At 44.1% G+C, this 14,167-nt stretch overlaps 1 protein-coding gene across 1 annotated transcript; it reads right to left on the minus strand.

The window, feature by feature from the left end:
- Positions 1-59: 59 nt before the first annotated feature.
- alkbh8 (alkB homolog 8, tRNA methyltransferase) lies at positions 60-9,759 on the minus strand (the record flags this gene model as incomplete). The annotated part of the gene is made up of 12 exons (XM_079733541.1): positions 60-1,069; positions 1,308-1,457; positions 4,112-4,380; positions 4,967-5,127; positions 5,565-5,671; positions 6,364-6,434; positions 6,785-6,889; positions 7,084-7,179; positions 7,294-7,422; positions 7,532-7,632; positions 7,859-7,992; positions 9,625-9,759. The coding sequence occupies 12 exons, from the start codon at positions 9,757-9,759 to the stop codon at positions 221-223; spliced, it is 2,307 nt and encodes a 768-aa protein (XP_079589667.1). The 3' UTR covers positions 60-220.
- Positions 9,760-14,167: the final 4,408 nt, after the last annotated feature.

Below are 14,167 nucleotides of genomic sequence, written 5' to 3' on the forward strand. Positions count from 1 at the left end.
TATTAGATATGGGCTTCACATAATTTTAACATAATAACATGTTTAGGATCAATCAACCAATCGCCACATATGTGCAGGAGGACTTAATAGTTATTACGCCATGTAAAACTGCGGCACATGGCACATCGTTTTATGAAAGCTCTATGTGTGAGTGTGTAGGGGGGATATGTTTATAACATATGTTTGTTGGGCAGCGGTTCTTGTTCTTGTATTCATTTGTTCAGTCTTTCACCAGTATCACACACCAGTTTCCCTGGTCATGGTAGCTGGTCTGAACTTTGACACCATCTACCTGACAACACACCTTCTCAATCTCTCCCTGCTGGAAGACATGGTAATAGCGGTGGAATACAGCAGCCGCCGTAACGGACTCTGGGAGAGCGGGTGTGGCAGCAGCTTCAAAACCGGGACAGGATTTGCATGCATGATCAGCATCCTTTGTTGAGGATGGCAGGCTGGAATCCAGACAAACATTAGGGGTCGACACCTTAGCCGACATTGAGTCCGGGTGTGTGCTCCGTTGATTGGAATCAGTTGGTTCAGTCTTGCAGTCTGAAGTAGGCTCGACAGAAGGCAAGATATTTTTGGCCATCGAGGGGTTATCTTCAGAAACAGCCAAGGCCGTTTCTCTTATGGTGTCACGGTTCCCAGCTTCTCTCCCTCCTTTCCTTCCCTTTCCCGCCTTGCCCATCCCGTCCTTCAGATGCCAGGGAACCAGCAAGTCCTGGGAGTTGAAAGCGGTGCGATTGGTGTGGACACTCAGTTTCCCATGGTGCACCTGGTCCTCGCCTGGCCTCTGATCTACGGGGCCACTGACCTCTGTATCGTGTCTGTCAACATTTGTGATGCCTACGTCGCCGTGGCTATTTACACTCCTCTGGGGTGATGCGCTGCCCTCTGATTCGCCCTCTGTAGTGCTTGGGCTTCCAGAAAGTTCCCTGCTCTGGTGTTTGAGGTACTTTGACCTCTGCTTGTTGTATTCCTGTTCAAGAGCCCATACATAGATGAGAGCCCGACCTCCGGGCTTCAGCAGCCTCATCAGTTCCCTGACCGCAGCCAGGCGACGCTCCTATAACACACACACACACACACACAATACCGTTTCATAATGTCAGCTAAGGTTTATTTTGTGTGTGTACTTTGACCAAAAACACATTTCACTTCTTTAGTTTGCATGTCTATTGTTTATGCTTAGTGTCACACAATTTTTTTTTGCAGTGTCACACTCTGTCCTAGTACAGGACAGAGGTGTCGTGTGTGTGTGTGTGTGTGTGTGTGTGTGTGTGTGTGTGTGTGTGCGCGCTTACCGGTGTGGAAAAATGGTGTATGACAGCAATAGATATGCATGCATCACATGAGGCAGTGAGCATGGGGACGTTGAGGGCATCAGACACAAACGCCTGAAAACCCCTCTCTGTACAGATGTGGACCAGGGCACTGCTACGGTCACAACCCAACTGTAGACAGACAGACAGACAGATAGATAGATAGATAGAGAGCACCATTAAGGAAATATGTTTGGAGGTGAATGACAAGAGAAGGAAGAAGGCAGGAAAGATGGGGGAAAGTGTTTTGGTAAAGGTGCAAATGTTACTTTTTCTATGAATTTACTAATTCCATACTACACTGTAGTAAATACATGTTTGCGGTCATGAATTCTCTCTGTACACCAGGAGAGGTGACAAGAAAGGGCACCAACCATTTCCTACTTACTTTCTTTTTGCGAAATTGGGGAGCCCATGAAACTCTGCCAAATCAGGGGGGTATTCCATCAACCAAGCTAAAGGCAAAGCCGGGCTTATTTCGCTTAGCCTCGCTACTTTAAGCTAGAGTTGCGTTCCATCAACGTGACTTAAGGGAATCTCCGCTAAGTAACCATGGCAATTTATCCGACTAAATGAACCTGGTCGGTACCAGGCTAACTGTTAGGCTTACTTGAGCGGTGTTTCAGAGAAGTCCCATCTGTCGGAAACAAGTGTACCATCAGAAGGTTCCGCCAAGTCTACTCCTCACCATTTCGTCATAAATGTACATATATGAAGTACAACAGCCTATATTTTCAGTAAGGGTATGAGATTAAATGATGCAAATAAAATAATTAAATGAATTGCCATCTATTGTTATCGTGGATATTTTCAAAACAGATTTTAAGACAAATGTATGTATTCTATCAAAATCGGGAACCAGCAGTTGGGTAAGTGGTCTAGCAACGTCCCTGTAGTACGGGCGACCCGAGTTTGCGTCCTGGGCACGTCATTGAATTCTTGCCATTGGCATATTTTTGTAATTTCCTTTATATCGGAGTAATTAGGCCTAACAATTGACTTTTTATATAATAAATACGTCTTACAATATCCTAGAACCCAAATATAGCAAAAACCCATGGTAAAGTTAATGTTAATATTAATGTTACTGATAAGCCTTTGTCACAATGACAAAGACACTGCTGCATGGGAAATTGCAGCCACATAAATTCCATTCAGGTGAGTTTCTCGGCAGGCAGCCAATAAAAGTAGTATGGTCAATCAATTTAGAATATTCAAAGAAATAGAAAATAAATGGCATGAAACGTTTTCGGATTTCCCCAGTAATCCTACGTAAACCACTATTTAATCTGGGGATTGAACCCCGGACGACCAGGTACAAGCCTGACACGTTACCTCGAGCCCGTCTCCCTGATTACGAATGTGCGGTCAATATTACATTTAATTATGTTACGCTTAATACTACTTATTCATTCAAAAGATTGGCGATTTTATTGTCAGGCGGCCTGTTTTTATTAATGGTTAAGGTGTTCCCTTTTTGAGTTATTATATGCTTGTACTCCTCATAGAACTCCACAAGCAGCCTGTGTTCACCGCTAGAAAAGATCCCGCTCTGTCCTTTTCGGACATTTGATCCATGATTCGACATTCACGGTTCTGGGCTGGTTACATATCTCATGAGCGCGCGTAATCCACAATAACGTAAGCCTGGCTTGAACTAACCTGAGCAAGGCACAGCTGAACTGGGTTGATGGAACGGCTTTAGCCTCAAGTGGAAGTTGGAGTTAGTTCTAACTGGGCTTAATCAACTAAGCGCCGCTTTAGTTAGCTACTTTGATGGAATACCCCACAGATGTTTTACGGCGGAACAACAGCGTTGCAGAAGGGAGAACCGCTGTCGTTACTGATGCCCGGATGGACATTAAGTGTCAGAGTATCCAGTAAAAGGAGGGATTCGCCAGTCAACCAGAGGGCCCTTGTAGGGGCCATTGTCTGTTCTGGGACACTGCAGAAACATGGCAGTGCAACATAGGAGAGGACCCGCTCATTTTGTAGATATAAAAGGCTCATTCTAATGAAACGAAAATAAAACAATTCTTATTTTCATGGGATTATACAGTCATTAAAACTTACACACAATATTATATTCATGTTATGTTCCACTTCTTCCAAATCCGATGCACTAGATGCCGGTCAACTCTACACACTGCACCGTTAACCTATTAACTCACACCTTTTATCCACACTCAAAATCAATCATGCATAGCAAACAGGCACAGAGTCAATCAGACACAGGTTTTCGACTAAAAGACAGCCGAGAATGTACCATGATCAGCCTACTACTCTCTTACTGTATGTTCACACAAAAAGCTGTAAAAGATGCAAAATCGCAGAATAGCTCAAAACGCAACGCTGGCCAAAATATTTATATCGCTCATCACGTGAACCATTTGAACGGTCCATCTTGCTCCTCAAAACATTCCGATTGGTTGTCGGGTAATTTACAGCTAAATCGTTGATAGCTATTTGCATAAAGTTTTCAACTCTCATTTACAGCTTTACAGCTTTAAAGCTATCGCTCAAGCTTTTTATCGCTCCTATCGCTCCTATCGCTTTATCGCGCATGTCTAATAGAAAGTGAATGGGCGTTTATCACTCGAAACGCTTTATAGGTTTTGGTGTGACCGTACAGTTAGGCAATGCTGTCATAAAGCAATTTAGCAACTCGTTAGACTTTGGCACGTGAACTTGCACAATCTTTTTTTTCAAAAGAATTAGCAAACGTCTCTGCATTCTAACACACAACTGTCCACTATCCTGTCCTGCCGACATCTGAAAACACTCACCGCCACTACTTCCGGGTTGACTCCCAGGTACTTCCCGTTTCCGCAGCCCACATCGGCCAGCACGGCGCCAGGCACCAGGGAGGACAGGAAGTCACACACTCGCGGCCAGGGCGAGTGGCGCGTGCCGCTGAAGTGGGAGGCGATGGCGTCGTATACGCGGTGCACATACTCCTCCTCCAGGCGGGCCGCATCGCCTTGGCAACGCGGGAGTGATGGGGGCGAAGGAAGGGAGGACGGAGCCCCCTGGCTGTCACACGCGGAGGGAAACGCTGAGGGGAGAGGAAGGATGAACGGTAAGCAGACGCGAAGAAGAGCACGCTTGACGAAATGCATCACATTGATGCACAACCAAACCATTAAAGGGTAGTTGTGACCACTGCGATTACATATTAATCGTTTACATATTAGAAGTCAGGGGGGAGTAACTACAATCGTGGACACAGAGTTCTGCTGGTGAAGCTATATTGGAGACCGATGTTACAACCTGATGAGCCAAAAGGAAACTGAGCCAACTATCAAATTATCAATCAATGGAAGGAGATTAAACATCTTTACAGACACATATTCTCAATTACTTAGAGGCTTTGACACGGACACACTCGATCACTTTGTCACCATTTGTTGATATGCATGGATATGGGGTCAAATAGACAGAGTCAAAGCTTTAGACAGCTGGATAAACCGACATCATGTAGTGATGTCATTGATCACATCACAGGGAACTACCTCACTTAGCAGTTAGTACAGATTATTCTCACCAGGGTCTATGCTTTGCTACCATGGAAGGCCAGTGTATGCCGCTGTTTACATATGCACAAACAATCAATTAGCTGAGTGGTTGGGGAGGCAGCTCACCACATTGGCAGGGCGATCGCCTGATCCTGCGGAAGGTGAACGAGGTTCGGGTGCCCCTCTTGCTCAGGGTTAGATTGCCTGGATTTCCCAGGTCAGGGGTTATCGCTGCAGGGGGTTCAGGGTCGCAGGCAGGCACCATGTCAAACTTCCTGGGCGTGATCCTAGAGAGAGTATGAGCGATGGAAAGGAGTAAGTACCTTGGAATGTAAATACTAAAAAAAAAAATACCACTTGATGGCATTGCATCAAGTGGTAGATGCTTGTGTCCACAGTGACTAACAAATAAATGAATAGCCCATAAAAAGGAAATGCACATGGAAATCGTTCAAAGACGTTAATTAACACTGCAAGGCAATAAAGGAAGGAAACATCATAACCCATTTCTTTACATTAATCTATATAGCCCATTTGCCCTGTTACGCATAAATGAACCTCAGTCAATTCAATGAGGTTCATTCTGCAAAAAAAAAGTGCACATTTGATTTGCACTGCCATGCTCATCATACTCATGCTAATTAGTATGATGTCACATGAGGTCGCTTTCACATATAATATAACAGCTGATAGAAGGGAAAAAACATGAATGAACTGAACCCACCCGTGGCTCCAGAGGTGGCGGCTCTCCCCCTTCATCACCAGGAGGCTTCGCCCTGGCAACAGCACAGCCACCACACGGCCGTCTGGATGACGGAACTCCATCACCATCTGTGACCACAACCCCACACACACAAACACACACACACACACTTGAAATGTTAACATCCATATCTATTGACTATCATTAGGATACCGTTTCTAAAAGCACTGCCATATACCTACATATTGGGGGATATATACTGAATAACATGGATGTTTGTGTGTGTGTGTTTGTCATTGTGTTCGTAGATTGTGTTATAATTGACTGCAGCAACCGATTTCACCGTTTTTTTTCCATGGAAATGTTCATATTTTAGAATAATCTAATCTACCATCCACTTAGTTATATCAATTTGACCTAAATTCCTAATAAATACATCACTGTATGAGCTTCTGCACACTACTGCAGATTATGGAGCAGTAGCCCTGGAAGGTTAAAGAGGGTGAGTGAAGGATGGAGATAGCAGCCTAATCTGATGGTATTCTCACTAGGGACCACAAGAGGAGGTGCATTGATATGGTACATGATATGATAGCGTTGGATTGATACGTGTCATCCAGAATGAATGACTGACTGGATGACAATGCTGCTGACCACACAGTGCCGCAGGACTTATTAATTCACTATTTGAATGTCGATGGAAACTATTTGGAGCAAAGGTGCATTTGTTTTGTATACACAGACCGTCACAAGAGGATGGTGATAAAAGAACAACGAATAATACACTTTATGATTGAGAGAGATGACCCAGATATCACACCTTGGATCCAAGGCTCAGAGAGAGGATGGTGTCTTCAAAGGCTGAGTGAGTGTCAACGTGAGGGGGGATACCTATGTGCAGCGAGGTGTACAGTTAGCATGTTATTCAACCCCATTATGCAACAAGATAAGAGAACACAATCATTAGATTATATGCAACTACATTTTTGGTTTTCTGAGTTTGGTCAAGTGTGTGTTTCGGTCAGCATAATTGTTCGTTTTTTTTAAGCCAAACTAAAACCTAAGTAAGTACATAAGGATTGACGAAAAAACCAAATGTGGGCTAGGTTAAACTCTGGTGCCATCTTGTGGCAAAAGAAGGGATATATAAGTATTTTTTTATCGCAATGGATAGCGTCTTCATTGCTAGAAATTGTAGAAAGATAAAATATAATTATATTGTATATATATTATGTACCCACCTTGTCCTGGCTGGTATTGATTGACAGTCAGTTGGTCTGGCATGGCTCCAATGTGTCCGTCCTTCAAACACCTCCTCAGTATAGGCACACACACATCAGGAAGGCCTAGAAATGAAACAAATACATCTTAATATTCCTGAGCATTGAATGCCAGCTTCCTTGACCGTTTCCTTTAATTGTGGAAAATGTACTGTATGAGTACTACCTCCCGTTTGGATTGGAGGTCACATGACATGACATTGTGATAGGCTGATAGGAAGAAGATGTGGTTGTTGGTTGGTTTGAAGTGCAGAACTTACCGACCGATAAAGGTTTGTCTTTCTCCACATTGTTTGTGTCGTAGCGAAACTCATAACCGTAATGCTTCACTCGTCTGTGTTTCAAAGCCTTCTGAGCTATAAATAACAAACAAAGGTAAAGGTCAATGTTTTTAAAGGGTAAGAATAAATAAAAAACACAAATCTATAGTAAGATACATGTCAAGAATAGGTAGTATTCTTGTCTCTTACCTGTGTCATCATCAAACGTGACCCAATCAACAGCTGCCAACAGCAAAGCCTCTTCCTCTGAAGAGACGAAGTCCTCGACCAATGAGAGGCCTTCTGGGAGAGGCACATGCTCCTCTGCCTCACAGGGTACTGCTCAAATCACAACACAAGGTGCATCCCTTTAAAACACATTTTTGCAAAAACTAATTGTCAACAATGACCCAAACAAGTGAGTGAGTGAGTGTTAATAGACTGTTACCTGAATCAACAAAGCTGAGGTAGAGTGTCACACTGTTGTCTCCACATTGCAACAGGTGTCCATTGAGAAGGCCATGAGCTTTCTGGGCACTCTGCTCTGAACTGTATGTACATTAAAAGCAACTCTCAACAGCAAGTGAACTAACTACCATTGAAAACCAAAGCATGCCATCTATACCCTGAAACAGAACCTCTTGATACTGAAAAGGGACAGATCATCACAATAAGACCATGATCTTAAGATTGACATGACAACTGAAAATGACCAAATACATAAAGATGTGGTATAGTTGAGATTTTGCTAATAGTATTCAAGTACTAGTCCTACCTGTATGTAGCAAAGGCATATGGTTTATGAGGAGGCATGATAATGGTCTCCAGCTCCCCCATCTTCTTCATGGCTGCCCACAGCTGCTCTCGGCTCACCCCGTTCCCCAGCCCACCGTTAGCCACCACCAGACTCTATAGAAGACATCAACAACTCCTTAACTTCTTTACAGAATGACTAATGTCTTGTCATCAAAATGATGGGACACAGACGGATTCATTCTTAATCCATGCTTCTATTAAATACTACTTAAATGCTATTACTTATCATAAGAAATATATCATAGCAGAATAAGCCGATAATTACTTGTAAAGAGTAATGAACCGCATTAATACGTCTTCAAATATCTATAGATATTTAAAGACGTATAACAGTTTTTCTCAGTCGCTTTGGTACATTTCTCAGATCAGTATTGAAAGACTACAAGACTACTTGTTCAATCTTCACATCATTGTGTCACTTGTGCACATAAAAAAAGCGGTTTCTCATTTATTTGTACAAGTTGCAAATGCTTTGGTACATCCATGCAAATGATTATGTACAATTCTCTGCTCTTTCCTACATTATCAATCACTTATTTCATGTTGATCAAAATGTATTACAATGGATCTGTTGAATAGTCTCAGAACATTTAGGTAGTAGTTCATTGCATGAGTCTTAACATGCAAAATGGTTGAACAAGTTGTTATAATATGTCAACCATATTTCTATACAATTCCATTAGACTTTTTTTAATCTGTCCTAAATTGGTACATTGCTCCCAGGTGAATCTTGACTTTCTCTAATGAAGGGAAATGTATGACACCTAAGATCAACCAACGATTAACCAGTTTACTGAAATAGCTCGAAGGTGCATCCCATGAAGATATTTGTGTAATGTGGATGAGAATTTGTGGCCAAACAGACAGGAACGTCAGCAGGTGAAGGAAGACTGCACTGCAATTCCTACAGCACTGCATGTACAGTTTACACTAAGGAGATTGTCCTATGCTCACATTTCTAATTCTGTATCGCAATGACATGGTCTGTCAACAAATTACAGTACAAACAGTAAAAGCGTAAATGTGAATCTTGTCCAGTCTCTTGCAATCAATCTCCCACATACACTAAAGTTTAACTTACAATTTACAATAATTGTCTTTAAAACTTTATCCATAGTTTACATCAGAACATCCCTCAAGAGTACACTGTCATATTGACTAAGATATTTGACTGTCTTATCCTTACACAATGACACAAGGACTTGTCATTCTGATGGCACTGACATGTTCATTGACACAGATATTTACTTTTAAGAGATGGACTAAGGATTATGAGCAAGACACTGGCTTTTGCAGGTAATCCATGGTGTTTTGCTATTTGTAAGAATTGTTTTGAGAAATGCACTTACTCTTTTGCAAATGTTGAGGATGATTTGAGAAATGTACCAAAGCGACTGAGAAAAACTGTAATGCGGTTCATAGTAATGCAGTTCAACACCAGTATACTGGTGGTGGTGAGAGAGGTCCCCCCTTCACTGTAAAGCGTCTCTCAGTGTCTAGAAAAGCGCTATATAAATTCAATCAATTATCATTATTATTATTATTATTATTATTACAGGGAAATCTATACCGGTAGCATTCACTAATTAAAAACAAATCACTTGAAGAATATCATAAGGTTATGATTTAGTTCAGTACTTTAAGTAACCATGGAGCGGTTCCTGTCTTTACACCACTGCTGTTTACTGCCTTCTTGTTTTACTTGTACGTTTCATCATTTTTTACCTTAGTGACGTGCGATGCTGTTCTAATACCGTCATGTTTTAGTAAAATATGGCATGCTTTCATTTGTTTTCGGATGAGTTTCTTCCCCTCTTTACTCATTTTGACAGCATTCACGCTGGCCTCACTGAGCTCCATGGTCTTACTGTTATCTGTGTCCGGGTACAACGTAACGTGATTTATAAGTTCCGCTCTACAATAACAGGCGTCGTCGTTCCTGTAATTTACACGATAGCCTACTGACTGAGATAGTTGTGAATTTGTTAGTTTATTTGTTCTGTGTCTGTGCACAGAAAAGTCTCCAATGATGTGCTTTGGAGAATGCGTGCATCCCGCTACCAAAGTATTGTAGGCTTTAGTTGTTAATAATATGAATGTGGATTAGCATACATTATTATTATTAAAAAAAAAAGTGAAGTGGTAAAGGAGTGAAGTTGGAAATATTGAACTAATTGATGTGGGAACTCCAATCACGTCAAGCTTAACCTTCAAGCCCAAAGCTATACTAAATGGCTTTTAGATGAATATTATTATGGCCTAGCAAGTCCCACATACGAGAGTTGTTCAGTCCAGCATGAAAAAAGTCAGACAAATGATCAGATAAAAAAATACTACGTGGCCTGGCGGCAATTTGCCGCTGGGCGCAGTGTGCGGCTCCTACCACTAGGGGCTGGTAGAAAATTCTAAAGATTTCATTATTATTATTTTTTTATTCCAATGGGCCCCCCTCGGCCTTGGGCCCCTCCACAACTGTCGACCTTACACCCGCAGTCCGACGGCACTGAATAGAGTCAGTCTCATTACTATGAGCAAGAAAAGGTGTGATACCGGGTGGCTCTGCACAACTGTTGGTGTGTCTATCATTCCAGGTTGATTATAAGACATATCAAAATAAAATCATAGAAATCTATGAACTCTATATTTCATAGAAATAACTAGTTACCGCCTAGATGGGTTATGGGTTTTATATTACATTTTAAATCTTTCGGTCCCTTTGGCAGGTAATTCAACTGTACAAATAGCCCTGCTATAACCTCAAGCTCATTTGCCTTCAAAATAGCTAAAAAGGTCAGGTGCTCCGAGGTTAAACTAGCAAAGCAAAAAGCAGGACTTTTGATGGCAAATGCAAACGTTCACGACTGTTTCAGTTTCCCAATAAATGTGTCCTCTCTAATGAGGCCCTTCAAAAGGTTGTAATCCTACGCATCCAGCTTCATTGTGTGGGTCTTAAGGCTTGAGTTTGGACCAGGGTTCTTTGTGCTAACTTGGTAAACAACCTGCTATCTATGTATCGATCTATCAAAGTTTACATAGTGTGCTTTTAACAACTTTTAAAAATGTTTTCTGGATTGTATGTCTAGAGTAGGAAAAGACCACACATCTGTTTAGCGCTCTGGATGTGCCTGGAGAATCACAACCAGGTGGGTAGGCTACAAGAAGAGAGGCAGGGCGCTGGAAGGAACCGTTGTCCGGGACGGAAGGCAGGGTCGATCACCGGGACAGAGACAGAGCAGGCAGATTGGGGACAGGCATGCTAGATAATCCGTTGTCGGAGGCGGAAGGCAGGGTCGATCACCGGGACAGAGACAGAGCAAGCAGGTCATGACACATCAGACAAATTATATGGTACAAGGAATATTATTTTACTTTGCATATTGTCTGTTCAGCCTTCAAAACGAGAGCTGGTAAATTGTGAAAAATGCATTAAACTGTAATCAGACAACGCGGTTATATGCTATAGTCCCCAGAGTATCTGTGGTATAAAGGCTGGGACGAATTTCAAATTATAAATATGAACAATCCATAACGTTAGCTATCTGGCTCACAGCTGAGCGGACTAGGTTACTTCCCGGTGCCAAGTCGTATCTAAGGTTCGTCCTATTTACTAGAGGAGTGAACAACGTTTCTGTTGCATAAGAACCTCACGGGAGGGTAATGATTGTTCCAGGTATTAGTCAAACCCTCAGGCGTTCCCAGGGAAACTTAATGATGGCTTGTGTAAAACTTTATATTTGGATTGTAAAACAATGAAAATATAAATTTGAAGAAATACACTCCTCAATGTCAAATTCCTTATTTAATGACAAAGATGAAGAAGCCCTGCAGCAATACACAAAATAACAACATAAGCTACAACCAGTAATTCCTACATGCACATGTCTTGCATAAATATCTTCAGGAACTTAACCAACCTTGACATCAACAACTATAGTAATAAAGAATGATAATGGACGTACATGAATTATGTTAACAGCTTAATATTTAACCTCTGTAACAGGAACGTCTGTAATGCTGGCAAACACAATAAGGTTGACTCCTAACTGAGCCGGTCAGCGGTCTTTAATCCAATACTATCCCCTAGTGGCCGGTGGTAAACTCTGCATCCCCCCCAGTCCGGAAAGCTATGAATGGCAACAGGTTACCGGACTCAGTCCTGTATCCAATGGCCCGTCTCAGGCTCGTAGCGTCTGGTTGGCCTCCTCGCACAGCACAGCTGTTCAAGATTGGGCAGCGACGACGGCGACTGCGACACTGGAAGCGATGCATCGGGGGCGTAGGGTGTGGCTGGAAAGTAGCCGCGAAGGAATCAGCGGTTGCGCAAAATAAGGCGCCCAGACCCGTCAACCCTAACTCAATACTGAACGTGACCCAGCGACTCCACCAAGACCCCAAACCTGTCCCACTTGTGTGGACTCGGGCCCTGCTGATTCTGGAGGAATACTGTCTCACCAAGTTCCAAAGGGCAGAGTGGTCTTGAGTGAGCCCTTAAAGACTCACCTTGCGGGACATCCAGGTCCGAAGGGCGTCCTCCTTCGCCGCCCATGCCTGGCGCCAGAGCGGCCGGATATGAGGCTTCGAGAACTTTTCTAGTCTGTTGACGAAAGAAAATGAGTCGAAGGTGTCAGGTGTGTTGTGCAACTGTAACATGGCACGCAAAAAGCGATCATGATCAAGTTGGGCCAGTGTAAGACACCAGAAGGCGCTTAGCAGTCTTCACTGCAACCTCCGCCCTCCTGTTCGACTGCAAAACCGACCGAGGACACGCAATGTCTCACGTGCCATAATCGGAGGACGTCCTCTGTATGGATAGCTTTGAACTCTGGACCACCATCGCTCGAAAGTTCCTCCGGCACGCCAAAGGTGGCAAAGAACGTGCGGAGGTGGCGAACCAAGCCAGCCGAGCCTCCTAGATCAGTGCCTGCTGTGGAGCATAGGACCTCCACCCAGCCCGAGAGACGATCGCCGACAACAAGGTAGTGGCGGCATCCATAATCAAAGAAGTCAGCAAACACCACCTCGAATTGGGTGGACGGTGGTGAGGATGGTAGGGGGGGCGTGGCTGTCTGCGACGGAGCATTGCGGTTACAGTCTTAACATCCATATCTGGTGGCTCGGATGTCCCTCGATATCCTGGGCCAGAAGACTATGGCACGTGCGTGCTGCTCCATTGCAGAAGTTCCTTGGTGGGTGACATGGAGGTGCCAAAAGACTCTTTCATGGGGGGAGGGTGGAACCACGACACGGTCGTGATATAGGAGGAAGAACATCCTGCGTGTAGATGGACCCTCAGACTGGTGACAGACTCGCTAGGACAGGGTCATTAACTTCAACCCTACCCTCATGCTCAATCAGGTATAGAATGTGGCCGAGGCACGCGTCAGCTGCCGTCTCTCATGCGAGAAGGGACCATGAGATGGTTCCTAATCCTTGTGCATCGTCATGGATGGAAGCCATAAGTGCTGATTCTACGGCGTCAGGTACGCTTGGCGATCTCAATGAGAAGCCAAGCATCAGCGGCATGGTTGCTCTTGCCAGGCAGGTACACAATGTCAAAGCACCATGAGAGGGTACACTGCTTGAGTCTGAACAGGCGTGAGTTTGTTATCTCATCTAGTGTGCGGTCGCCGAAGATCTTCACAAGGGGCTTATGGTCGGTGACTACGACGAGGTTGTCACATCCTTGTGTGAAATATCTTGTCTGCTCCAGGGCCCAGGCCACGGCCAGGGCCTCTCGTTCGATGGCCGCATAGCGTTTCTCCGCCGAGGATAGGAACCGTGAACCGGCGAGGGTGATCCTGCATCCTCCTGGGCAACAGTCAGGTATGCCTGAAGTGCAGCTAATATGTCACGTGGCTCGCCAATGCCAAGCCTGGACCAGTCAGTGCGGAGGCAGGTTTTCTCTGCATGTCGCCCTCAGGGAGGGCCCCAATTATGGCTTGTTTGGACATAGGCTTCCTCCAGTTCAGGGGACCATTAGAATTTGCAGCGTGGGCTGAGGAACGGCTTGAATAGTGCCATAGTGTCGCGCAACTGGGTGTAGTTCGCCACCTGGTTGACAAGACTAAACCAGCTTCTGATATCCATCATGGAGTCCGGGGTGGGGAAGTCCCAGATGGCGTCCAAGTACTTCGGGAGTGCCTCTATGGTAGCGTCTGACACCCTGAACCCAGCAAAATCTATGCTCCTCTCCGCAAATTGAAACTTATCTGGGTTCACCACAATGCCCTACCGGCCGACCCGTGTCAGGAAGTCGATGGTCCTCCAC

The sequence above is a fragment of the Pollachius pollachius genome (genome assembly GCF_949987615.1).
Source record: "Pollachius pollachius genome assembly, chromosome: 3".
Taxonomy (NCBI): domain Eukaryota; kingdom Metazoa; phylum Chordata; class Actinopteri; order Gadiformes; family Gadidae; genus Pollachius; species Pollachius pollachius.